At 39.3% G+C, this 26,615-nt stretch overlaps 1 protein-coding gene and 1 long non-coding RNA gene across 2 annotated transcripts; one reads left to right on the forward strand and one right to left on the reverse strand.

The window, feature by feature from the left end:
* Positions 1 to 634: 634 nt before the first annotated feature.
* On the reverse strand, positions 635 to 22,082 carry SMU1 (SMU1 DNA replication regulator and spliceosomal factor). Its single transcript, XM_030293182.2, has 12 exons — positions 21,960 to 22,082; positions 18,337 to 18,547; positions 16,404 to 16,556; positions 15,291 to 15,401; positions 12,041 to 12,169; positions 10,489 to 10,608; positions 8,618 to 8,734; positions 7,869 to 7,996; positions 7,225 to 7,351; positions 5,068 to 5,235; positions 2,390 to 2,542; positions 635 to 1,139 (listed from the first exon to the last, which is right to left on the reverse strand). The coding sequence occupies exons 1-12, from the start codon at positions 21,983 to 21,985 to the stop codon at positions 1,041 to 1,043; spliced, it is 1,542 nt and encodes a 513-aa protein (XP_030149042.1). The 5' UTR covers positions 21,986 to 22,082; the 3' UTR covers positions 635 to 1,040.
* LOC115499351 lies at positions 1,138 to 7,342 on the forward strand. The gene is made up of 2 exons (XR_003964130.1): positions 1,138 to 1,622; positions 4,944 to 7,342. It is a non-coding gene; the product is annotated as an uncharacterized LOC115499351 (long non-coding RNA).
* Positions 22,083 to 26,615: the final 4,533 nt, after the last annotated feature.

A 26,615-nucleotide genomic window follows, 5' to 3' on the forward strand; every position in this document is an offset into this window, starting at 1 on the left:
CCACCAAGGTGCCCCAACAATGTAAATCATTTAAAAAACTTTCCCCACTCATTTGTACCTAATGAGTGCTAAACTTAAAAGGAGGCATAAAAGGTCTACACAAATAAGGTCTCACTTTCTTGAAATGACACCTGGCACAGCCCCTCCAACATCAACATAAGCACACTCAATACATCTTTGGTTCAAACATAAAAGACACCCCATTTGCAAAGTATTTTCAAGAGTTTTACTGGCTTTTAACTGGTAAGGATGCACATACCTAAAAAGACTTCTCTAAATCTCAGGTCCTTTTCTAATTTTCTTCAGAACAACAGCACATTTTCAATGCCAAACCCTCAGAGATGCCAAAGCGGAATTCTCATAGTGGATCCTACAACTAAGTTCTATCCAGAAGATGAAGATGATGTTCTCTGGAGTTGGCCAGAACGCATGAGAAGGCACAGCTAAGAAGAATGAGTGGACAGTGAGGGCAATGAAATGAGATCCTATCAATACCTGGCCTTTTTACATTCAGTCTATCCTTCTAAACAGGAACTGACTTCCTGCTAGACTAGAATGTTATGTCCCACCCTCCATACTTAACTAGTAAATATGTTAACTAGATGAGCACTTATTTACATTTAAAAACAAAACCTCCAAAAAAGGTGTAAAGTTTATTAACATCTAAAAAGAATGGACCAGCAAAGAGCTACTGAATATGGGATAGTTACTTATTTACAATTTTACTGTAGGAGATACGTCTTAATCACCATTTCAAATAATCAAAGAGTTTAACTCTCTTCTAGAAACAGCAGTATTTCACTCTCCAGGTAGAAGACTACTGAAAACATCAAATAACCGCCCCAATTAGAAACAGATAAATGAATACCTTAAAAAAATATAAAAAGGGTAGCTGCTACTTGAACATGAATTTTCACAAAATTATTCTTGTGCCTAATTCAGACAATTGCTTAGAAAAGGTAGCCTAGAAAGAAAAAAGCAATACATGAATATTTCTTCACTTAAGTACATGCTCTCAAGCGAGTTGAAGAAAAGTGGAATTAGGGTTTCCAGAGCTTTAGAAGTCCGTCTTCACTGTAGGTTGCAATCAGATTCTGATGAGGGTGATGTGCAATACCGATCACATCCTTCTCGTGAACCTGGGAAAAGTAAAGCACTGATTTAGGGGATATAGGTCTATAAAAAAGTGACTCTGAAGAGGCTTCCAGAGCTGAATGGAAAGGAGGAAGAGTGAAGCTTCACTTCTCACCAAAGCAATCAAACCTAAGGCAGCCTTGAGGATGGCTAAAACACACATACCAAAAACTCAAATGAGGTTATCACACTGCTGGTTCGCCAATTTTTGTACTGTTTTTCATAATGTGTGAATAATGCTTTGTCCCACGTCACTTTTGCATGACAGCTGATCCTACTCCCAATCCCTATTTTGTAAATTCTAGGCCAAGACAGTAGCTAAGACCAAATGATTCCTTCAACTCTATGAACTTGTATTTTCCAGGCCCCTCAGCTGGAGAACACTCTCCACCTCATATTATTTTGCTCACACCTGAGATCTGTACTGGAGGCCTCATAGGGCAAGTGTGCCAAGAATCATGTGACGCAAGAGATTATATTCTAATATGGTATGTATATCATTTTTTGTATGTTCACTATACTATACTTCCAGGACCACAGAAAACTACATTTTCCCTGTCCCCCTTGCATTTGGGTTGTGGCCATGTGAGTGAATTCTAACCAAAAAAGAATGAGGAACAAAGTAATATAAGCTACTTCCAGATGGGAGTCTTAAAAACATCTGGCATAGCCCTCCAGCTAGTTTTTCTCCTCCTGAGACCTTGGAGTCCACATGTTCCAAATGACACACCTAAACAATGGAAGAAAACTACCCAACTATCACATTGAAACAAGAAATAAACTCACATTGTGTTAAACTACTAAAATGTGAGGATTGTTTGTTACAGCAACTGGCATTATTTACTCCTTATAGTGGCTTGTACAACACAGAGCTGCTAAATACACCATAAATCAATTGACAGGATAGTGTAAAAGTAATTTGCCTTTGAAAGGACATGGAGAGAACTAGCTATACCTGTCACTGTCTGATCCCCCTGGGGAAGATATGACTACTATAACCAGCCCTTCCTTATTCTCTGCTTTATGTACCCCCATCCTATCCACTTGCTGAGGGCTCACTGAAGGATGACTTCTGAGAGGAGGTAATTCCATACCATTACTTATGGGCCCTTTATTTTATTTAGTGATAGAATTTTTACATTTTTTATACCAAAGTTCACACTTACAGCAGTCTGGAAAAGGTTTACTTCAGAGTTCAGAAAGATACCAGTATTAATGAAATTTCTTTAGATGGCCTTAAGTCAGTAATACTCACTGTCAAAGTTCTCTCCAGTTTCCCAGTGACTGTGCTGAAACAATAGAGCACAAAGTCCTCCCCTACGCAGTAGATCCATTCACCACGGGGAGATAAGGCACAGCAAACAAAATCACCACCTTCTCTCTTACCAGAGCTGAAGCTTCTGACAATCTAGATCATACCATACCCCAAGACAAAAACAAAACATCTGGATTAGCAGCAGTTCTAGAGCAGCAGTTTTAACTGACATCCTTATACTGTTATTTTGCATTCTGGTTTTACGGTCATTGATAATTAGATCACCAATACCACTCATTGTGTACTAAATCCTCTGGCCTGGGAAACGGTCCATGGATAAACTATCTCAAGTTAATCATATGTCCCAAGTTACCAATCCCTGCTCTTTAGTCTATGGAGTCATTTTACCCTGAAGCAAATTCATTGCCACCCAATTTCTAAATCTATATCACGATTCTCAATGCTCTGTGGACTTACACTCTGTCATTTCCTCTATCTAAAAGAATGAGGTGCTCTCCTCATGCAAGATGGAACTCTGTCTCCAAGACCTTGCTTGCTCTATTTTACACACATCACCATAAATCAAGCTGAGAAAAACCAATCTCAAAAGGTTAGAAGGTTGGGGCGCCTGGGTGGCTGAGTCAGTTAATTGTCTGACTTCGACTCAGGTTATGATCTCACAGTTCATGAGTTCCAGCCCCACGTCAGGCTCTGTGCTGACAGCTCAGAGCCTGGAGCCTGCTTCAGATTCTGTGTCGCCCTCTCTCTCTGCCCCTCCCCCGCTCACATTCTGTCACTCTCTCCCTCAGAAATAAACATTTAAAAAATTAGAAAAAAGAAAAGTTATAAGGTTACATACCATATGATTCCATTTTTATACCATTTTCAAAGTGACAAAATCATAATAATGGAAAGCAGATCAATAGTTACCAGGGCTAGGGTTATGGGGGGGAAGGTTTGACTGTAAATCCTCTGGCCTGGGAAACGGTCCATGGATAAACGATCTCAAGTTAATCATATGTCCCAAGTTACCAATCCCTGCTCTTTAGTCTATGGAGTCATTTTACCCTGAAGCCTGTCACATACCTGTAAAGGTATATAGCATGTAGAAGTTCCTTTGGGGGTGGAGAAACAGTTCTGTATTCTGATTGTGGTGGTAGTTACATAAATCTACACATCTGACAAAATTTCATAGAGCTATTAACTTGTCACCTCAAAATGAATGCATTTAAAACTAACGAAATCCAAGTAAGGTTTGTATTTCAGTTCATTATATTGTATCAATGTCAACTTCCTGGTTTTGATAATTGCACTATGATTATGAAAGATGTTATCACAGGGGAAAGGGTGGGTACACAGGCACTCTTCGTCCTATACAAACAGGAACCTAGGAAGTGGGCAACTATAGCTATTATGCAGGGGCCCAGTAGATACTGCAGACCAGCCATCTCAACCATGGGCTCTTTGTGTTAGTTAGTTAAGTCAGTCAATTTATTTATTTATTTAATCTCTTCACCAAACATGGGGCTTGAACTCATTACCCGGAGATCAAGAGCTGTATGCTCTTCTGACTGAGCCAGACAGGTGCCCCTCAACCATGGTTTCTAAACTACAAATATATCAGTGACAGGGACTAATGGAATGGAGAGCGAGTTGTAGACACCAGCCCCTGGTTCTTCTCCATGCTCAGCAAGATCCCCAAGGGCCCAAGTCAACATTTCAGTAGCACAACACATTCCTAGGGCCTGAGACCTCAATCTTGACACTCCTAATGTCGTTGGCACTGCAAAAGTGAGGTTCCTTGGGAAACATGCAGGTGCCCTGATTACAAATACTTACCATGAAGACACTGTTGCCCTTCTCCTATGAGAGTTCCACCTTAGATCATGTGGTAACTAGGAGATATCCCAAATTAGTAACCCACATACTGTATCTCCCTTAATCAGACCGGCATTGTTATCTACAACAAAGGTTTGAATGGGCAGGTCCACTTACAAACACAGATTTTTTAAATTTTTTAATGTTTATTTATTTTGAGAGAGAGGAAGAGAGAGAGCACATACACCAGTGGGGGAAGAGGCAGAGAGAGAGGGAGACACAGAATCCGAAGCAAGCTCCAGGCTCTGAGCTGTCAGCACACTGAGCCACCCAGGCGCCCCAGATTTTTTTAATTTAATATTTTTTTAGTAATCTCTACACCCGATGTGTAGCTTAAACTCAAACCCAAAATTAAGAGTCACATGCTCTTCTGACTGAGCCAGCCAGGCACCCCATGGATTTTTTTAAAAAAATAAATACAGTATAGTACTATAAATGTATTTTCCCTTACGATTTTCTTAACATTTTTTCCCTAAGCATATGTTATTGTAAGAATACAATACATTGTAAGATTACAGTATATAATATTAAAACATGCAAAATATGTGTTAGTCAATTGTTATTGGTACAGCTTCCAGTCAACAGTAGGCTACTAGTGAAGTTTTGGGGGGAGACAAAAGTAATATGCGGATTACTGTGCAGCGGGTCGGTGCTCTAACCCCTGTGTTGTTCACAGGTCGACTATATAAGGTTTTTGGAGTGACGAACCCATGTTTGGTTACTGGAAGGGCCAGGACCAAGACTTAATGATTTGCAAATGACCCACAGGATCTGTGCAAGGGCACTTTCGGAGCACTCACCTGCCCCTGCATGTTCATGATGACCACTGTATTCGATCTGTTGCACACCACGAAGTGCTCTGGATTTTTAGGAAGCAGGATCACACTGTTGACAGTGATATCTGTCCCTGCAGTGCTGCCCAAAGATTTAAAGGTATTTGAACATTCTGTGGTCTTCATATTCCAGATCTATGACACAAAAATTCAAGGGATAAACATTTTTTGGGTATAAGAATGTCTAAAGTTTTGGGGTTATAAAAATGAAAATTTGATTACTAAAATCAAATAAAACTGACTCAAAAAAGCTTCTTGATTTTTAGTCCTATCAAATACCTAGCTTTGCCATATACATAGTAAGTAAGCTGTTACCATCTGTTTGCTGATTAATGGGTACCAACAAAAGTCACAAAGCTATTTAATAAAACCTTTTAAAACCTATCTTTTCTTACAAAATTCTCCTAATTGAACTACATATCTTTAAAATTAGTTATGTGTCAACCCTGCTACTGTTAACCAGAAAGCTAGCCTCCTCTGGACATCAAATCAAATGTGGGCTTTTAGAATTAGATGCTTGGGACCCTATCCTGCGACTGTAATTTGACAGCTCTAGGGCTGTCTAGGACATAGGCATGTCCATTTTTAAACAGCTCCACAAATGATTCCAACGTACAGCTGGAACTGCTGAACAGAAGCCACAATGTTGACACTCACACACGAGGATCCACAAAGTGGAAGCCACTCTTGGCCACGCGTATTATCTCTCCCAGCCCAGCATCTCTTTTGGTAATAGTTCCCCACCCTAATGCTTTTTTTCACCTTGCCCTTCTGGGCTGTTATAAACTGAAGGGGTTAAATCAGACATCACAGTTATTGAAATCTGAGATGTGCTCAGAGAAGGAATGGACCAAATATTGCATGGCACTGTCTGGACACCACTCACTCAATGAGGTGTATGTATGTATGTATGTGTATACATTTAAAGTCTCAAAGGCATGGACTATGTTGTGTTTCCTTTGTGCTTTCAACAGAGCTTAGCAAAAAATGGATGTTGAATACCTATCAACAGGAGGAAATTACTGCCCCATTAACTGCCACAGTGTTTATTTTCATAATAAACACAGTTATCATCTGCCCTAATCTCCTCTCTAAAGCCTGGTTGCCTAGAAGAAAAATGAACATTTCAGGGATCAAGAGTTCTAAGGCTTCCAGTGTTTTCTGTCCAAAAAGTCAGTGAGATGCTTACCCAACTCACTGAAGGACTAAAGGAAAAGACCACAAAACAAAGCTAAATAGGCCACCTCCCACTGGCATTTTACAGACTGTAAGGCCCATATTCAAAGCATAAAGAGGGCAAATCCCATGACTAAAGTACTAAGAGCTCTGTATATTTCCCCATCCGTCCTGAGAAAGACTTCTCCAATCCTCAGGTTTCTGGTTCAATTCCCAAGCCAGAACAAGCAATTTCAGAGGGTGGTCTTTTAGGTATTTGTGTTAAAACGTTTCAGTCTTCTGCCAAACTACACACTTACATAAGGCAATTTAAAAGCAGGTCCAGAATGTAAATGGAGTGTCTCAAAGATCTCCAGCAATTTTCTATTTGGATTTCTCATCGTTTCTAGGAATTGAGGCCTGCTATTAAAATAACTAAATCTCTTAAGGTACTGAAGATGCATTACTTTCAGCTGAGCACTGAGGACAATAAGTAAGTATTTGAGAGAGGGCTTAGTTCCACTCTACACCTCTCCTGCCCTCTGTAAGTGCTGTCAGGAAGGCCCCTAAATGTGGGGGGCCAGGCTGGGGTAGGGAGGCTGTGCAACAAAAAAGAGATTTATTCATCTGGTCACTAAGCACTTTATAAACTTGACTACTGTGGGTGAACCATACCTTTAACAAGACAATTTAACCACTATACATGGGGGATGACTTACATCCAGGCCTCCGTACCCTTCCTCTTTTCCTACATATGATAAATGTTTTGATTATGTAGATTTGAAACTCCGGGTCCTTCAATAGGGATTCCCCAGAGAATATTACTATTGTCTCAGACTCACCTCATTTATGGCTAAAACAGCTAGTAAAGAAGTTTACTCCATCACAGTCATCACCATTATCACCACTGAAAACTCTTCAAAGGACAAAAGCAGAAACCCCAAAATAAACCAGGAGCAAATACTTAACCTTTACAGTGCCATCAGAGGATGCACTAATAATATAATGTCCATCTTGTGTAAAAGTTGCTTCATTAACAAAGGAGGAATGGCCACGAAATTCCTTCAGGGTTTTCCCAGATTTTAAACCATGAATTCTATCACAAACAAAAGGATATGAAAAGAACAATTAATATTCTATACATTACAACTGGGACCGAATGTTGAATATACTTTCAAAGAATTATAAAAGCTCAACTTATAATATCATGGGGAGAAAGAGGATTATGCAATTAGGTATGCAATATAATTTTCATTATGTCACACAAAACCAAAACAAAAGCTAGGCACAGAGACTGCAAGAAAACATGCCAATAATACCATCGGCTTCTGTTCAGAGACAGATTTGGCTATATTTGTAATATGCCCTCTATGGTGATTCTGATGCAGGTGAGCCCAAAATCACACTTCAAGAAACACGAAACACTGCTATAATCCCTTTCTAATCTCTCTTCTGGGTAGACTCAAATGGAGAAAATAATAATGAGGTCTCACATATCCTCACACTCTTCATATAACACCATGCTGGTGAAAACATACGGAATCACTAGTACCTCCCTCCAGCACTTCATCATAGCAAACTCAAGTAAGGGCAGTGTAGGGACTTTTACTTACCTAATTGTCTGGTCAAAAGAGGCACTAAGGATCTGGCTGCTATCCTTAGAAAAGCTTAGACAGGTGACACCTTTACTGTGTGCTCTTTCAAATCTCCTTAAACACTGTCCACTCTGAATCTTCCATACCTTTATTAAAAAAAAAAAAAAGTAAAAACTTGTAAATAGAGTGACCTACTCTAGCCTGCAGAGTCAAGCAACATGCAATGCTCAATAATGTACTAAAAAAGCATTAAAAATGCATGCTAATAGCTGAATATGTCTGCTTCACAATGTGCAATAAGTGAATCCTCTGAAATTTAAGCCTCTTTCCTTGTAAATTATTAACAAAAATTTAGACTCAAAGTTCACTTAAGCAGAGACCATTTCTGTATTTTATCTAGCCCTGGGTGTCTCACCAGCAATCAAATACAAACTACGTCTAATCAAATACAGAGCATCCCATTCCCTAAAATAACCCAAAGTACAATACATCATATAAGGTGAGCCAGGGTGATACAGCAGAAAAGGTATGATGAGCAGATCTGGACTGAAGTCCTAATCTATCGCTTACCAAATGTGTGACTTTAAACTGATTACTGAACCTCCCTAGGTAGAGTTTTTATTAGAATTAAACAAAAAAAAAGTAATTAGCATAAATTTCATGTTCAACAAACAATACCTATCGTTAAGCTATCACATGTAAAACACTACCTCACTGCAGAGGTTTCAAAATGTCTATATGTGAAAGTTTCTGCCACTAATAAATACCTTGATTTTTCCATCTTGGGCCCCAGTTGCTAACATTTCTGTATCTCTGCTAAAACACATGCAGAGGACAGCATCATCCATCATCATAAAGTTATCCTGGGCCTGGTACTTAAGATCCTAAAGGAAACAAAGATAAGCAGTTACCAAAATAACACAAAACCCCCAGTCATTCCAGATCTCTAAACTTACTAAAAGCAGAGTAATGGATTGTGCCTACTCTAAATTTCCAAAGCAAATACTAGTGCCATGCACACAGGTTTCTAATGAACTGACAGTGCTGGGAATAAATAATTTTACACAACCTAAAGTAATACTGTAAAAAAAATTCCAACATAATACCCTACATCTTTTTGCTTACTGATCTTTTTTCTATGCAAAATCCTCCTACAATTTCATAGTGTACATTTTTTTAAGTTTATTTATTTTTTTATTTTTTTATTTTTTTTTTCAACGTTTATTTATTTTTGGGACAGAGAGAGACAGCATGAACAGGGGAGGGGCAGAGAGAGAGGGAGACACAGAATCGGAAACAGGCTCCAGGCTCTGAGCCATCAGCCCAGAGCCCGACGCGGGGCTCGAACTCACGGACCACGAGATCGTGACCTGGCTGAAGTCGGACGCTTAACCGACTGCGCCACCCAGGCGCCCCTATTTATTTATTTTGAGAGAGACAGAGAGCATGAGTGGGGGAAGGCAAAGAGAGGGAGGAAGAGAATCTCAAGCAGGCTCCACACTGTCCATACAGGTTGATGTGGGGCTTGAACTCATGAACTGTGAGATCATGACCCAAGCCAAAGTTGGATGCTTAAGCCATCCAAGCGCCCCCATATTGTACACTTTTAATATGTGTGAATTTATTTGAGACACGATGTGAAAAAGCAATGTCTTTTCCAAATTGCCAGCTACTTTTCCTAAAACCATGTATTGACTAAAATCTGCTTATTTGTGATGTTTCCTTTGTCATCCTTATTGTTCAAAATAAAGTAACTTTATTTTTTCCTAATTAAAAAGTAAGACTGTGTCATGGTTTAAAAAAAAAAACAGAAGCAAACTATAAGGAAACATATCAAGTAGAAAGTGAAAATCACTCATGAATTCACTATCCATGGAGTGGAAGTTAGTACTCTATGGTAAAGATTACATTTTAAACCAGTAGATATAATCAATAAATACCTATTTAGGAAAAAAATTAAGTTCATCCCCCTAAACAAATTCCAGATGGATCAAAAATTAATATAAAATACAAAACATGAAAAGCACTACAAGTTGTAGAAGAAAAAGATGGATAAATGTGATGACACAAAAAAATTTCAAGTCTATAAAATGATGGGCAAAGTCAAAAGACAAAAAGTCACAATTGAAAAATATTTGCCATACATATTACAGAGACTGATTTCTTCCAACTATAAGGAGTTCCTAAAAATCAGTAAGAATCCAAAAGAAAAATGGGCAAAGGATGTGAAGACTTCACAGAACAGGAAATACTCCTGGCTTCTCACATATAAAAAGATATTTAACTTCATTCATAGTAAGAGAACACACAATTAGTACAATTACTTAGACACTACTTATGTAGCTAAGGTATTGCTACATACCTTATATGTAAGGTATTGCTTACATATACCTAGAAATTTCAGGAAGGTTACATAAGAAACTGATAACCCTGGCTGGTCCAAGGAAGGGAACTGACCAGCTGAGGGACAAGGGTTGGAGCAAGACTCTTTACTGAGTAACTTTTCTATTGTATAAAATGTTGTATCAGATGTATATATTATCATTAAAAAAATAAATTTATACTATAAAAATAACAGAATTAAACAAAACTAGATAACTCTCCCACTAGAAAAGTTAATATATTTTAAATACTTCACCTTTCTGATTTTTCCAGTCGTAAAGTTCCAGACTTCAATGAATCCATCAACAGACCCAGTGACCAAATACTGACCATCTGGAGAAAATCGAGCACACTCCACATGTGATTTCTGACCAAACTGTTTCAAATGAAACAATGAAACAGATGTATTTTTATCTAGTGGACCTTAAGACAATTTTCATTTTAACCTTTTGCGAAATCCTGCCCTAGCACAAAGTCATGGCTAGCCTATGTTACAGAGTATCGGAGGAGCATTTCTGTATCTGGACACACAGAATGGATATATTTTCTCTGACCAGTTTTAGGTCTGGTTCTCAGTTGAATCTAGTTTTTTAATGTGAAGTTGGTATTTCCAAAGCGATGTAAAAAACTATTTTAGCACAGGACTTAGAACAAATAATCCTATTAACTTAGTAAGTTTTTACCTGAAGCAGCTACTATTAGCATAACTTTCACACTCAACTTAATGAGATAATGTTGTACAAATATGGGAAAAAATCCATTTTCTTCAAAATAAATATCTGTTTTCCTATACTACTTTGTAAACAAATTTTCCATCCTAGTTCTTTTCATGACCTTTATTTAATTGATAATGTGCGGCTGACGAACTCTAGAACTAATTAAGGTGACAGAACATTTTGCCTAGGTGATGTATCCTGAGCATTTACAGCAATGATGTTCCCAACAGACGAAAACTACAGAACATTAGATGACAACAAAGAAAAGCTCTATTATGAATTTCATTTTAAATGGCAACAAAGGAAACTGTATATGAAAGAAAATCTTAGCCCAGCAGCATAATTTTAATGGATTTCTTTTTGTCTCAAGGCTTCAGGCAGGTAAATATGGTACTGCTCAAAGATATCTTTACATATGATTCAGAATATATAATCCAGGAAAGATAAATTCAAAGCACTAAGCCAAAGTCCCAGATTTGAGGAACATGAAATATTTTAAAATCCATGAATTCAGTAAGAGCACAAACCAAGAGAAAATGTAATATAAAGGAGATGCGAAAGTAGCAAATATGCTTGTAATTCTGGGAACTGCAGCAACTACTTGACTGTGCCTTTTCCTAGAAAAGTCTCAAATTAAAAAATTTAAAAAAACAAGAACGAGCCCTGAGATGATAAAATTATTTTCCTCAAACGCCACACTTGCCTACTTTACAATCCACGCCTGGTACTTTGCCTGACACGTAGCAGGCAAATGCCAATGTTGAACAGCACAAATGCACAGAAAGTTCATTGTTAGTTCCAAGCTTAACCAAAGAGCTAACCATTCTTCTAAATGAAGGCTTCCTGGGAGGAAGTGCAGGGCAGATGATGGGCCAGCTGCCAAATTTATGTCCACTTGGTTATACATCTGAGGTGTGTCACTGCCAGACCCCAGCAGGACCTCAGTGGTCACCAGCAGCAACCCTGAATGTTGTCAGAGCTGGAGAATGAGTTCTGCTCCCAAACCCAAGCTCCTGGCACAGGGCTTGGCTGAGCAAACACATGGAGTCCCCAACAAATGATTACAAAAAGGCTGAGTATCTAAGATCCTACCTTAATGTGCCTGCTCAGTTGGGTAGGAAATTTTTCTTCTTCCACATCTTTGACAGCTGCTTTGCCTCGGAACAAATCTATTGTCATGCCAGGAGGAAGCAACCCCTGGTGCTGCTGCCACTTCAGTGCCTATGAGAAAAAAAAGTACAGCAATCTAACCTACAGATCTTTTAAGATCTAGTCCTGATTGCTCAAAGCCAAGCCTGAAAGGATCAGGTTAACATCCAGACCCAAATATCTTTGGCCATTCAAATATAACATAAGCTATGTGACTCTGCGTGTCCCAGGAAGACAGGCTGATCTCAGTGGGGAAGGGAATTCTGAGAGCCAACAGGTCCATATTTCCGTATCTATTTTCTTATAGGTTTGAGTCTTCTGTTATAAACTTCTAAGCTTATTTATTTTGAGAGAGAGAGAGCAGGAGAAGGGCAGAGAGAGAGAGAGAGAGAGAGAGAGAGAGGGAGAATCCCAAGCAGGCTCCATGCCATCCGCTAGGAGCCCAACATGGGGCTAGAACCATAAACCACAAGATCAGGACCTGAGCCAAAACCAAGAGTTGGATGCCTTAACCAACTGAGCCACCCAGGTGCCCCAACTCAACATAAACAAAATTTGGAAAACAAAAATCTCCCATAGTTCCAACATCCAAATACAGCCACCATTAGTTAGCATTTTATGTATACCTTCTAGTGTTTCCCACTTTACATGTGTTTAATTAACATAATTATACTGTAATTATACCCTATATAAAATGTTTTCTTCTGTTTTCACCTACCAGATCATGCAATGACATACCTATCATGTATGGCTGTCAAATATACCCTTTCTGGTGAATGTTTAATAGTTTAATTAATATGTTAATGGACAGTCAACTGCTACTAATTTTTCACACAGCTAAATAATACTGCCATAAGGGCGCCTGGGTGGCTCAGTCGGTTAAACATCTGACTTCAGCTCAGGTCATGATCTCACAGTCCATGAGTTTGAGCCCCACATTGGGCTTTGTGCTGACAGTGAGGAACCTGCTTGGGATTCTCTCTCTCACCCTCTCTCTGCCCCTCCCCGACGTGTGTTTTCTCTCTCTCTCAAAATAAATAAACTTAAAAAAAAAAAAAAAATAATAATAATAATAATAATAATGCCACAACAACACTTTTGAACAATAAGGCCTTTTCTATTTGGGGGATAATACTCACTTAGAATAGATTCCTCGAAGAGGAATTATTGAATCAAAAAAAGAATATGAATGGTTAAGCCTCTTGCTACACACTGACAAACTGTTTTCCCAAAAAGTTGCAACTTCAACAGTGTTTATGACTGAATATGGGAAGTGGGAAAATCATGGATTTTGGAGACAGTCCTAGGCTGTATCATTTGCCAACTCTCATTTTGACTCCCAATTTCCTCTTTGTGTTTACTGTTTACTCATGTTCTCTTCCCTCTTACCTGTTGTATTTATACTACTTTTCCTATCAATTTGTGAGCTTTTGATGTGATCCAGGTATTTGTTTACAGTTGCCAAAAAGAATGTTCTCCCAATCTAGTTTTGATTATAGCTTTAGAGATTTCTTTCTATCTTAAGTTAAACTCTTAAGTGATTAAATTTGTTTATCTTTCCCTTGGTGCCTACTCCCTAAATATAGGAAGTCCTTCCCTATCAAAAAGTTTGATACATTATTTTCTGGTTTTTCTTTTTCTTTTTTTCAATTTTTTAATGTTTATTTTATTTTTGAGAGAGAGACAGAGAGTGTGAGCAGGGGAGGGGCAGAGAGAGAGGGAGACACAGAATCTGAAGCAGGCTCCAGGCTCTGAGCTGTCAGCACAGAGCCCGATGCGGGGCTCAAACTCATGAACCGTGAGATCATGACCTGAGCTGAAGTCGGATGCTTAACTGACTGAGCCACCCAGGCACCCCTGGTTTTTCTATTTTCTGACATAACTTTCAATCTATCTGAAATTATACTGTATAAAACAGAAGAATCTGATCTGACCTTTTCCCCTCATTCAAAAGTGCCCCAGATTTATTGCAAAGAGGCTATTTATACATTATTAATCACTTGCATCTTGTGCTATTTATAAACATCTCTTACTCTAGATAGCTTTCAGTAACAACGCTAGTAATATTACTACTAAAAAAAAAAAAAAAAAATCACCAGCAGCAGCTCCCATTTACTGATTGTAAAACAAGGTGCCAGGCAGGGGTACCTTTGTGGCTTAGCTCAGTTAAGTGTCCAACTTCAGCTCAGGTCATGATCTCACAGTTTGTGAGTTCAGGCACCGCATCGGGCTCTACACTGACGGTATAGAGCCTGCTTGTGATTCTCTCTCCCTCTCTCTCTGCCCCTTCCATATGCACGCTCTCCCTCCCTCTTTCTTTTCAAAATAAACAAAGTTAAAGGGGTGCTTGGGTGGCTCAGTCGGTTAAGCATCCAATTTCGGCTCAGGTCATGATCTCGCGGTCCGTGAGTTCAAGCCCCGCATCAGGCTCTGTGCTGACAGCTCAGAGCCTGGAGCCTGTTTCAGATTCTGTGTCTCCCTCTCTCTCTGACCCTCCCCCATTCATGCTCTGTCTCTCTCTGTCTCAAAAATAAATAAACATTAAAAAAAAAAATGTTTTAAAAATAAACAAAGTTAAAAAAAAAGTTTACAAGGTGCCAGACAATACAGGAAATGCTTTAAATGCATCATCTCATTTAATCCTTACTACAATACCATGATGAGTAAATGGAATCAGAAAAGTTAGAGAGGCATCTGGCCGGCTCAGTCAGTGGAACACGCAATTCTTGATCTCGGGAGTTGTATGTTTGAGCCCCCCCACGGTGGGTGCAGAGATCACTTAAAAAAAAAAAAAAAAAAAAAAAAAAAAAAGTCCTGTAAAGTTAGGTAATGTGCCAAAAACCACATTAGCTGGTAAGTGAGAAAGCTCGGATTCTAACCAGAATAAACATTTATTCCAATTTGCCTTTGACAGTGTCCCGGCACAATGATCAGTGACTATCCCAAATGGAATGATAAATTCTACGGTCACCCTAATTCTAACTGACGTTAGAGTTTATGCTCCAAAGTAATCTCTACTGCTTCTCCCAGAAAAGAGGAGGCTGGTATGATGGCATAGCTGTTGGTACAAGCAGCTCTACCGCTAGTCCCCAGTTCTTAGGATGTCCGACTTCTTTAGCTTGCACGTACACTTTATATGAAGAAACAGTACCAGGAGTTCAGGGTAATTTCAGTTCCACAGACTCTGAATTACCTGTCCCAGCAATGCCATGAGACGAGATGGAGGCACCACACTGACCTCCCCAGCTAAGGCCTGGGCAATTGCTGCTCTTCTCTTCTCTTTGCTACTTCCATCTGGGTATGCCTGAAAAAGGAGAGGGAGTAGTATTATTTCTAAGAAGCGGCCACAGGATATGAGTGTGCTTAATTAAAAACAGCAATAACCAAGCAGAAACACTAAAAAAAAAAAAAGATAAGAACAACCTAGTTTAAGAAGGGATTAATTATATTAATTAGTTAAGATGACTTCCCAGTTCTCTCCACTTGCATTTCAAAAGTATGAGCTGGGAGAGAATTGAGGTCAGCCAATCCACACCATTATTTCCAAGAAGAGTCCAAGTAAACCACATCAAACCCAGCATTGTTTTTCCACTTTTTTGAAAAATCTGCCGAGCTGAGGATTCTTTTACTAATTCTTTGGTAATTTACGACTCCCAGCCCAGAAGTCCTTCACCACCTCTAAGCTGAATCCTGTGATGGTAATCTAAATTTCTTTCCTTTATCCTCATGGTTTCTGTGTGTTTACCCTAACTCCCCATTATCCAGTACCTATTAAATTTTTTTTCCTCCTAGACTAGTATAAGGCTGAGTGAGAAACAATGAAACTATACATATAATAAAGTTTGGGAAAAAGAAAAGAATATGAGTCACCATGCTCTACAAGTAAGCATAACTCGCTTAGACAAAAGCACGAGCTTTCTAAGAATAAGAACTAAAAGAGTTGAGAGAAAATTGCCCTTGTTGGGCCAAGGGACACAAACACATAGTGAATATACTAGCAGTCAGGCAGCACTTCAGAGTCAAATAAGTACTTGGGCTAATGTGGAAATTATATAGGAATAAATCTTCTGCTTCTTTACTTATCGACATAAAACCATCTAAAATGGGGTGTGTAGGGGAGGGAAGACCTTCAAATACTCAGAAAACCGAACAAGATTATTCTCTTTATAACATGTAAATTTCAACCAACATATATAAACAGAAAAGTATCATTTTCAAAAACTGAATCAAAATCACAAACAGCATCCAATAAAATGATAAAAAACATTACATTGTTTCTAATGTTAAAAAGAGTTTCTAGTCATACCTCACGAGGATCAAAATAAGACCTGGCCAAGAGATTCTCCAAATGAATATACCGCTCTGGCTGTGTTTGTTTTAACATGATCATGGGATCAGTCTGTCTCAGGAGTGACCTTGCAGCCCCCAATTCACGCAACTCTATCAATTCCAGAACAACCTGGACAAAATTAAAAGAAAATGTCTGTTTTATCGCATTCTCTTAGTACTGTTTCTTTTTCAGTACAATTTCTGGTTCAGAAATGGCCTCCTAACATGATTTCCAGTATTAGGAAATGTTCCTTCCTCTTTCACTAGCATTTTCAGATGGACAACTGAAGCAATTATAAGTAGTAACTTCAGGGCACCTGGATTGCTCTGTTAAGCCTCTGACTTACAGTTCGTGAGTTCAAGTCCCGTGTCAGCTGTGCTGACAGCTCAGAGCCTAGAGCCTGCTTCAGATTCTGTCTCCCTCTCTCTCTGTCCCTCCCCCACTTCCACTCAATCTCTACAGAAAAATTTAACATACATACATACATACATACATAAATAGTAACTTCAATCTTTCAACTTCCATCCTTCATTTTTATCCACCCATTTCCACTCCTCTCAGGCTTCTTGTTCCGAATATAGAAGCTGAAGAAAGCTAAAGATAAGAATATATCCATGGGCTCCAGAGAAACCTTTCTCCAGTTAGCTAAATTTTCTTTGAGGAATTACTGAACTCATGTGGACTATAAATAAACACAAACCAACTATCCTATTTTTATTTCAAACAACACTATATTCTTATTTCCAGAAAGCCCATTCTGTTATCATACAAATGTATAATAACTAATTTGTATGATCTTTGTCCTGATTTTCTGGCACGGAGCTTCTAAAAACCTGGGAATTTCCCCAGTGATAGGAATATCTTCATTATTAATGAGCTCCTTGCATCACACCTGAGTTTGTGCTAAGACGACAGCTCATGGAAAGGGCTGGTTGCCTGAAAGACCAACCTGGTGATCAGAAGATTGAGGCTTTGAGCCAGCCCAACCTCCAAGGAATGCTGGGGAGCTAAAGGTTGAAAGAAATTTCAATAAAAACCCCAAAAGAGCTTCCTGGTTGGTGAATACATTAATAAACCAGCTGAGAGAAACACTCTGATTCCACAGGGAGAGAGCATTAGAAGGCATAGAGAGCATTCAGGACCCTTCTAGATATCTCTTATGTGTCTTCATTTGGCTGGTCCTGATCTGTATCCTTGATAATAAAACTATAATCATAAATGTAGCACTTCCCTGAGTTCTGGGACTCATTCTAGTGAATTATTAATTCTGAAGGGGGTCACAGGGACCCCCAGATATGCAGCCAGCTGGTCAAGAGTGTGGGTGGCCTGAGACCCCAAAAAAGTACAGCTTGTGTCTAAAGTAAGGGCAATCTTGCAGAGGACTGAGCCTTTAACTTGCAGGGTGTATGCTAACTCTGGGTGGTTAGTGCCAGAACTAAATTGTAATATACACTAGTTGGTGTCAAAACAGTTCACTTAATGATCACTTAAAAAATAAATTTAGGAACACCTGGGTGGTTCAGTTGGTTAAGCATGACTCTTGATCTCAGCTCAGGTCATGATCTCGTAGTTCCTGAGATTAAGCCCTGCATCCAGCTTTGCATTGACAGCATGGAGCCTGCTTGGGATTCTCTCTCTCCCTCTGCTCCTACCCCACTCGCACATGCACACACATACACGCACAGTCTGTCTCTCTCTCAAAATAAATAAATAAACATAAAAAAAATAATTTTAATTTAGTATAATCTTGGCTTTTAAAAAAAAGAGGAAAAAAATACAAAGTAGCACTCAAGCCTTGACAGTGTAAGTTTTAAGGGCTGTTACAGTCCCACAGTGCTTCATAATGCTTCCCAGTGAGGGGGCCCACAAAAAACCAATTCAAGGGGATTGGCATCACCTCCCCTCTTACCTGTTCATAGAGGTCAATGAGGGTTTTGTCTGGCAATTTCAGAGATTGTATGGCCTGTAAAACAGTATCCCAATGGCCACTATTAATGTCAGCCACAAAACTCTCAATGCTGTCCACGGTATTCAGAGACACCGTAGTCTCTTCCTGTAACGTGGCTAACGCCCGATGTAAACTGTTCTCCTTCAGGTACTGCATGATAAGACGGATCACACTGGAAAAAGAAAGCAAGTCACCTAGCTCAGGAATCCTCACTCACCAAAGAGGCCACACAGTAAAGACCACCCCAGCTTATGTCTTCTATTCAACCATCCTCCTTTCACTAGTTACTTCCCACTTATTTATCATGTAAATATAACTTTCCCAAAATCACAGAATCTAAGTTACAAGAGACCTTGAGGATCACCCAGTCCCACCTTCACCCCAGAAATCCAAGAACTAGGTTTTGGAAAGGGGAAATAATTTGTCCAGGGTCTCACAGTCAGCTAGAAAGGTACCAAGGTGACGCTTCCTTCCAAGACCCAAGATCTTTTTATTATGCCAAGTTTCTAATTAATTTGTATGATTATATTGTACACTTTTGTGAACTACTTAAACCCAGTCCAGTCATTGACACAACATACTCTAAATGCTTGTAGGATGATTTGGTCTACTTTTTCTTAATGACAACCAAAAAATATGAATTGGAGATTTTCTCACTAGGGATTTGAACACAAATGAGAAGAACTATATACTGTATGTAAAAGCAAAACAAAGTAACACCTACCCACCACCTTTATTACCAAATTTTTAAGACATGTGAAAAAAAAAAAAATTGTGGATTCACTTTCACAAGTAAAAGAGGAGCCAGGCAATTTCCAAATATTGAGAGAATAAGCAACCACTTTCAACATGTGACAGAAAACTTAGAAGTTATTTATAGTTAAATATAGTTATTTATAGTTAAAACTTCTTGCTCTTGGACTTAATAATAAGGAATCTGGTGAAAGATCTGTTCATACAGACTATAAAACTTCACTGTACAATGCTGTGATACACTGTTTCCCTTCTTTCTTTAAAAGCACATGTGCCTCACACTGTATTTCTACTGGACAGTGAGAATACAGTAGGTCAGACTGTCCCAGTTGGAAGGGATTTCAGACTGGAATTTAGTCAATTCCCTCTATCAGGTAGAAATAATAAACATAAAACAATGACCAATGTTTATTATGTATTTTGTCCCAAGCATTTTAGACATTGATTCATTTACTCCTCAAAACAGGCCTATGAGGTAGGTATTACCATTATATCCATTTTATAGATGAGGATTTGACCAAGTAAAGAGATAAATGGAAAAATGAAGGTTCAATCTGACAGTGTGGCTCTTGAGCACATATCCCTGACAGGAAAGCAAACACTCTCTTCTTAAAAATTCCTCCAGAAGGAAACTGATTACTGCTACTTGTAGTAGTCTTTTCTCTCATGACCCCTTAAGAGATACTGAGGTTTATTAGATCGCTGCTATTCTAGTACCTACTATCCTCCTTAGCACACTTCCATTTGCACTCCCAAATAAGACATGCTCCCTGTAAAGATCTACTGTGTGACATACCTCAAATCAAATTTACTTTCTTCAGACACAATGTACAATTGACTCTTGGACAACATAGGGGTTAGGGGCACTGACCCCTGTATGGTCAAAAATCTGTGTTTAACTTTCAATTCCCCCAAAACTTAACTGTTAATAGCCTGCTGTTGACCAGCCTTATTGATTGAAAATGTTACAAAGAAAATCCTAAGGAAGAGAAAATACACTTACAGTACCGTACTATAAAAAATCCTCAGATAAGTAGACCTGTGCAGTTGAAACCCATGTTATTTAAGGGCCAACTGTAATACATAAAGACCTAAAACCTTTGGCAATAAGCTGGGATTTGAATCAGAGTTCTGTCAGTTACTGTGACCTTGAGCAAGTCAGTTAAATCTCTGTGCCTGTTTCCTCATCTGTTAATAAATATACCTACCCTGTAGGGCTAGTGAAAGGGTTGACTATACTGTTTACAGTGCAACTAGCACAGAAAATACTGAATAGTAGCTATTATTGATAATAAAAACATGGTAGGGGCATCTGGCTGGCTCAGTTAGTAGAGTGTACGACTCCTGATCTCGGGGTTGTGGGTTCTAACCACACACTGGGTGTAGAGGTTACCTAAAACTAAAATCTTAATTAAAAGGGGGGGGGGCACCTGGGTGGCTCAAGCGGTTAAGGGTCTGACCGGCTCAGGTCACCATCTTGCGGTTCACAGGTTAGAGCCCCACATCCAGCTCTGTGCTGAAAACTCAGAGCCTGGATCCTGATTCAGATTCTGTTTCCCTCCCTCTCTGCCCCTGCCCCACTCACACTCTTTCTCAAAAATAAACATTAAAAAATTTTTTTAATTAAAAAAATAATAACAATAAAACACGCAGCAACCCAAGGATGGGAGAATGGTCGGTGTATACTATTTACTTAGACCCCAAAGCAGGGAACCCTTTCCAACTCCTGCCCTGACTTAGTAGTTGTCTTAGTTACCAGCACTATCACTATTCTTTGCTTTATTTTTCTCCACAACACTTATTACTATCTGTTAAGTCTCATATTTTACTTATTGTTTTTGTCTGTTGTCTGCCTTCCCTATCACTATGTACATTCTTTAAAGGCAAGGATGTTTGTGTTTTGTTCAGTACTGTATTCCCAGGGTCTAGAATAGTACATAGTAGACTTCAGTATTTGTTGAATGAATAAACCTCCGTTCCTCCCGTGGCAGATCTTCAGAACAAGCCCTCTCCCTTTCTTAGGCTAAGGACACAAATGTTATGTCTGCTGGTTTAATTAGTAAGTGTTGGCAAGGGCAAAGTAGAAGGTGGAGTCCTGAAGAAGTTCACTGAAGACCTTCTTCAGTCACTCATTAGCCCCCTTCCCCTCCAAGTCGATCATTCTTCTGCCCCAATCTTCAGATTCTCTCTCTTGGTCGCTACAGAGAACTCACCGACTAACCAAAACTCAGCGCCAGATAGCGTCTGATAAAACAGTTAATAGCTCATTCATTCCAAAGGCAGTAATTGAGCCTCTACGGTGTGCTAAGCTGTGGGACTAAAAGGGAAAGGAGCTCCTAGGCGTCTACACAGGTTAGTAGGGTGGCTAGAGAAACAGTGACAATACTGGGTAAGTGCTGGGCGGAGCAAAGCTGAGGGGACATGGAAGCACAGAGGAAACGAATCATACTGTTTAAGGAGGTGCGGAAGAGAAGGAAGGCTTAGAATCCAAGCTCCCTTGTGCAGGTAATTAGACTGGAGTCCAGAACGGATGGGCAATTTGATCAGTCACAGCGCGCGCCAAGAGTCGGCGAAGGCTAGAACTCAGATCTTCAAGGCCTATCCTTCCTCCTAGCCCCGTGCAGTATCCCATGGGGCTTTAAGCTTCTCATCCGCCACTTTCTTGTGGGCCCGCCTCCGAGGTAGCCAGATCCAAGAAGCATCTTTGTGGGCCAGGAAATGTCCCTCCACTCCCTAGGCTCTCAGAAGCCTCCCCCTGAGCATCTTACACCCCACACCCTTCACCTCCCGGCCCCCGCCACTTCGCCAACTTCCGCCACCGCAGGACTCACTCCGAGGACTCGATTTCGATCGACATAGCGTTATCTTCACGGGCGCACAGGCCACTCCACTCTTAGGCCCAGTCGCGCAACACACCAACGACACCTCCGGCGGCCGCCTTACACCACTTCCGCTCGACGTCCGACGTCCGCTCCGGGGACGGGAAGCGCGACAGAGGGGCGTGGAGTGCGTGAGGGGCGGAGCTTCAAGCGAATGTTAGGCGTGCGTGTCTGCGCGCTTGCTAAGAAAAGATTTATCCCCTCTCCTCCCTGGGGGAAAGCTACTTAGAAGCACGGGTTTGGAAATTTTCTTTCTTTTGAGGGAAATTAGTTGACTAGGTTTCAAAATAGAATTTGCAATACCTGACTGGGAGGTGTTTTAGAATACAATCGAAACTAGCCAACATTTGCAGGAAGAGTTAATTGAGAAGAAATAAACAAAGATAGATTTAAAAGAATAATAAGACTTTGAAGCTAAAACAGTTTAATCAATCTAATTATGGAAAGTTTGGGAGACGGTTGGGATTTGTATACCCACTTCTTGGGAAGAGCTAAACTATTTACAGTATTTCCAACTAAGTATTTAGTTGAAAAGAGTTTCACTGCAGTGGTAGGTTACTGGAAAAACAATGAAACCAAATGCAAATGTTTAAGGAGATTTGAGACTCCTTTTTACAGACTTCAGACGATATACATTATTAAATTAATAGAGGCAAATGAAATGTATGGATATCAATGAAATTCATAAAGGCTGGTTTTTTAAATATGTTGTTGCCATTTATGTAAATTAAAAAAATATTTGCAGGAAAATGATAAGTCTACGTTGTGAAAATTACACATTGAAGTGATTTATTTGGAGATTTCCTGTTGACTTTCAGTCTTATACCTCCCCCAAAGGTCTGCGCACAGTTTCTCTCTAGCCTCTTAAATACTGCCTTTTTTTTCCCCCCCAAATCTTTCTCTGTTTCCCATCAACTCTTCAAGGACCTGGTCTTCAAGATCCCAAACGTCTTACAATCTAAATATTTGCCCCAACATGGGGTGAGATAGCTAGAGAGGTGTGTATGATTTCTGAGATTCTTTCACTATTCCATCCCATGACACAACATAGATTATTGCAAAATCTTCCTTGAAAAGAGCCAGCTCATTTTCAACAATAGAATACTCATTTTTTCACCTAATACTTGCCATGTCGTTTTTAATTCAACTAAGGTTACTTCCCTATTTCAATTATACAAATAAGTGTTCTCTATAATTACTTAACCACATGTTTTAATCTAGTGTCCACCACACCTCTGCTTTCATTTTAAATGGTATGGCTTCTCTTCTTGTGACTCCTTTAAATCCAAACTTGTTCATTGAATACACATGCAAGCATCTCATTGCTTCATTATGTCTTTAGTAGTTAGTAATGGCCAACGATTTAAATATTGAAATACGTACCACTATATTTTATAACAAGATTTTCCTGTGTATGAGGCATTATATTTTTTCATTATCTATATAAGTAGATGATCTTATCTATGAATTTCAGGATACCAAAGGGAATGTTACCAAATATTTGGAGGGCCTTGAGCCTAATAGTACTTAAGAAGATGTAGGGAAGATCTCCATCACAAATAATTCCAACATGACTCCAATCTCTTATTATTTTTCTTACTCCTTTTTTAACCTTAGAAAGATATTCTAGAAAATAATACTTATTTTGAAAAAGAAACATTTATGTAAAGCGAGGCAATTCCTTTGGTTTCACTTCTGTTTCTTTTTATTCAGTCAATTACAGGTACAATTAAGTTAGTTCTTTTTCCTCTAGAAAAATAGCATGTATTATAATGATCCCATTTTTATGACAACACAGGTCCACAATTCCTTCCTAAAATTCTGAAATCTAAAAAGTTGTGAAAATTAAAGGTGTTTTATAAGTCACTTGGCAGCACAATGTGTCCTGAATTTAAATAAGGCTACTTGCAGTTTTTTAAACGTCTCTTAGTGTGAATATTCATATGCAGAAATGTTAACATTTAATTATGGAGTACTGCCTAGATCCTGCTGAGAGATATTATAAGATATACAGCATATAAACCATATTATCTTTCCAAAATATAAAAAATTCTAAATTCCAAAATATGTCTAGCCTCAGTATTTTCAGAAAAAGTGTTGTGAACCTGTCCTACCTATCTATGTATCTGTCTAATCTCCTATTTTATATATATATATATATATATATATATATATATATATGTAAAGGCTCTTTGAAGTGATAGTTAACATCATCCATCATCTAGGTGATAGGATTTGGACGAATATTTTATTCTCTTCATTCTTCTGCATCATTAAAATTTTTCATAAGCATGAAAAAAATTTTTTTGAATTTCAAGAAGAAAAGTTACAGTAGTTAAAAGTGTAAATATCAGTTATCTGAAAAATTGACTTATATGGAAAAATTCAATCTCTGATAATTCTAATTTCAGAGAAATAAAAATTGCTTCAAAACCAAAGAAAAAAGAGACGTGTGGGGCAGCGAGGGGTGAGAGGGTGCACATAAACTGTATTCTTTCTGTACCGCTTACTGCTTAAATCCCTGGCGCCAAGAGGCCTGTTTCAAGTTGGAACTTATTTGTGGCTGTGTGTGGTTTATGCACCCACAACATCAGGTCACTAGACACGTTTCTTAAGAAATGAAATTTTATTACAGTAAGCAGCCTCATCCTTTACACCTTTTACATCCTTTACACTAAGAAGTGTGTTGGATTTTTAATCTCTGATTAACAGTCAACATCCCTCGCATCACACATGCTCTTCATCCATGTCTCCTCTATAATAAAAGATTTGAAATTGGCATTTTCATTACTGTATCATAAAACTATAATCTGTACCAGCTAGGAAGGTTTTTCCTCCCAAACTAGCTGTTTACGTAAGTCTCCTATAACCCAAGTGTATAACCCATCAATTTCCATATTCTTTTCACCCCCAAAGCATAAGATTTGTCATCTTGCTGATCTCTTATTAGCAAAATTATAAACTTTAACAGTTACTAAAGATCAATTTGTCCAGGAAATTTTGTTTTTAACACTAGATAAATGAGATCTCTCATATCTCTTTATTTGTATGTAGATAAACTCAAACAGGCACACAACACAGACAACTTCTAACCTCTAAACCAGGCAGTTGGGCAGTTGTATTCAACAGAAAGCTTCCCATATTCCCCTCAAGGACTAGTTTACAGCCTCCTAGACCTGATTTCTGGTGAACATATGGCCTAGGGTACCACCAAGGGAAATCCCAGTCTACTGATCATGTCCCCTTTCCAGAAAGCTAGCTCTTCGCAAAAGTCCTTGTCTCCAAAGTCAATCCCCTTAATCCAGCAGAGGGCAGGCTGACCACAGAAAAGCTGCCATTGAACTGATCTCGAGATGTTCAACTTGTTTTTAAGGAGGAGAGGTATAGGGGAGAGAGATCCTCATTCCAATGGGCAAATGAAGTAGAAAGCAAGATCAATATTTGAGTGCCAAAATGGGGTGAAAGATTTGTTCTTCCTATTAAACTAGATCAATTTGATCTGACATGGTAATAAGGCAAAGTCTAGAGAAAAAGTATCATACAATTCTACCTGTGTGAGGCAGGACATGACTTACAAGTCTTCTAACTCAACCTTCACCTTTTTAATTCCCACCTCCTCCAGAGCAGCAATCTCCACATCATCCATAATGAAGAACCACCTTCTTCTTCTTCTTCTTCTTCTTCTTCTTCTTCTTGTATACCTACTTGATTGAAGGTACTGAAGCCACCTGTTCCAACTTGGAGTAAAATGTTCTTTCCTGTAACTCCCAAAAAGCAAGCCTGTTCCCTTCAGAGATTGCAATGTGGCCCTGACCCTAGAGTGAAAAGAGCAGTTCCTCAGGGGCGCCTGGGTGGCTCAGTTGGTTGAGCCTCTGGCTCTTGATTTCAGCTCAAGTCATGATCCTAGGGTAGTGGGATCGAACCTTGCATTGGGCTCTGCCTTGAGCATGGATCCTGCTTAAGATTCTCTCTCTCCCCCTGTCCCCCTCCCCTGCTCTGCATTCTCTCTCTCTCTCTCTCAAATAAAAAATAAAAGGGTAGTTTTTCTGCGTGGATTCATTTTTATCAGGGACAAAAATCTTTTCCAGAAACACTTCCCCCTTCAGCTGATACATTGGCCAAGGTGGCAACATATGTCTATTGTCAAACTGAGCATTTCCTGAGCATCTAAATACAATCACAGATCATCCAGCAAGAAAGAAGAGATGGAGCTAGTGGAATGACTGTTGTGTGGAGCTAGTGGTATGACAGCCAACCATATCCGCAGGGTCTCGTCTGTGAGGCTGGTAAGAGGCACTGAAGAGTCCCATCACACAGACAAGGAAGTGGAGAGGAGGAACTGAAGGGATCTACCCAGATCTCACAGTGAGTGAGTCCCAGCTTGTAAGAACTCATGCTGATTTCTGCCCCTTCCCTCCCTTCTCTGACCAACGTCCAAATCAGTGGCTGCAGATGCTGTCCTCAGTGGGCCAGCCAAGTCCAGGCTTATAGGACTAGAGAGAAGCATGAGGGGAAAGGTGCCTTCCTAGGCAGGCAAGGAAATGGGACTGACTTGGGGCAAAGAGAGTAGTTCTAGCCTGATGACATGATGCTTGGACAGGACCCGAG

Source organism: Lynx canadensis, chromosome D4, assembly GCF_007474595.2.
Source record: "Lynx canadensis isolate LIC74 chromosome D4, mLynCan4.pri.v2, whole genome shotgun sequence".
Lineage (NCBI taxonomy): Eukaryota > Metazoa > Chordata > Mammalia > Carnivora > Felidae > Lynx > Lynx canadensis.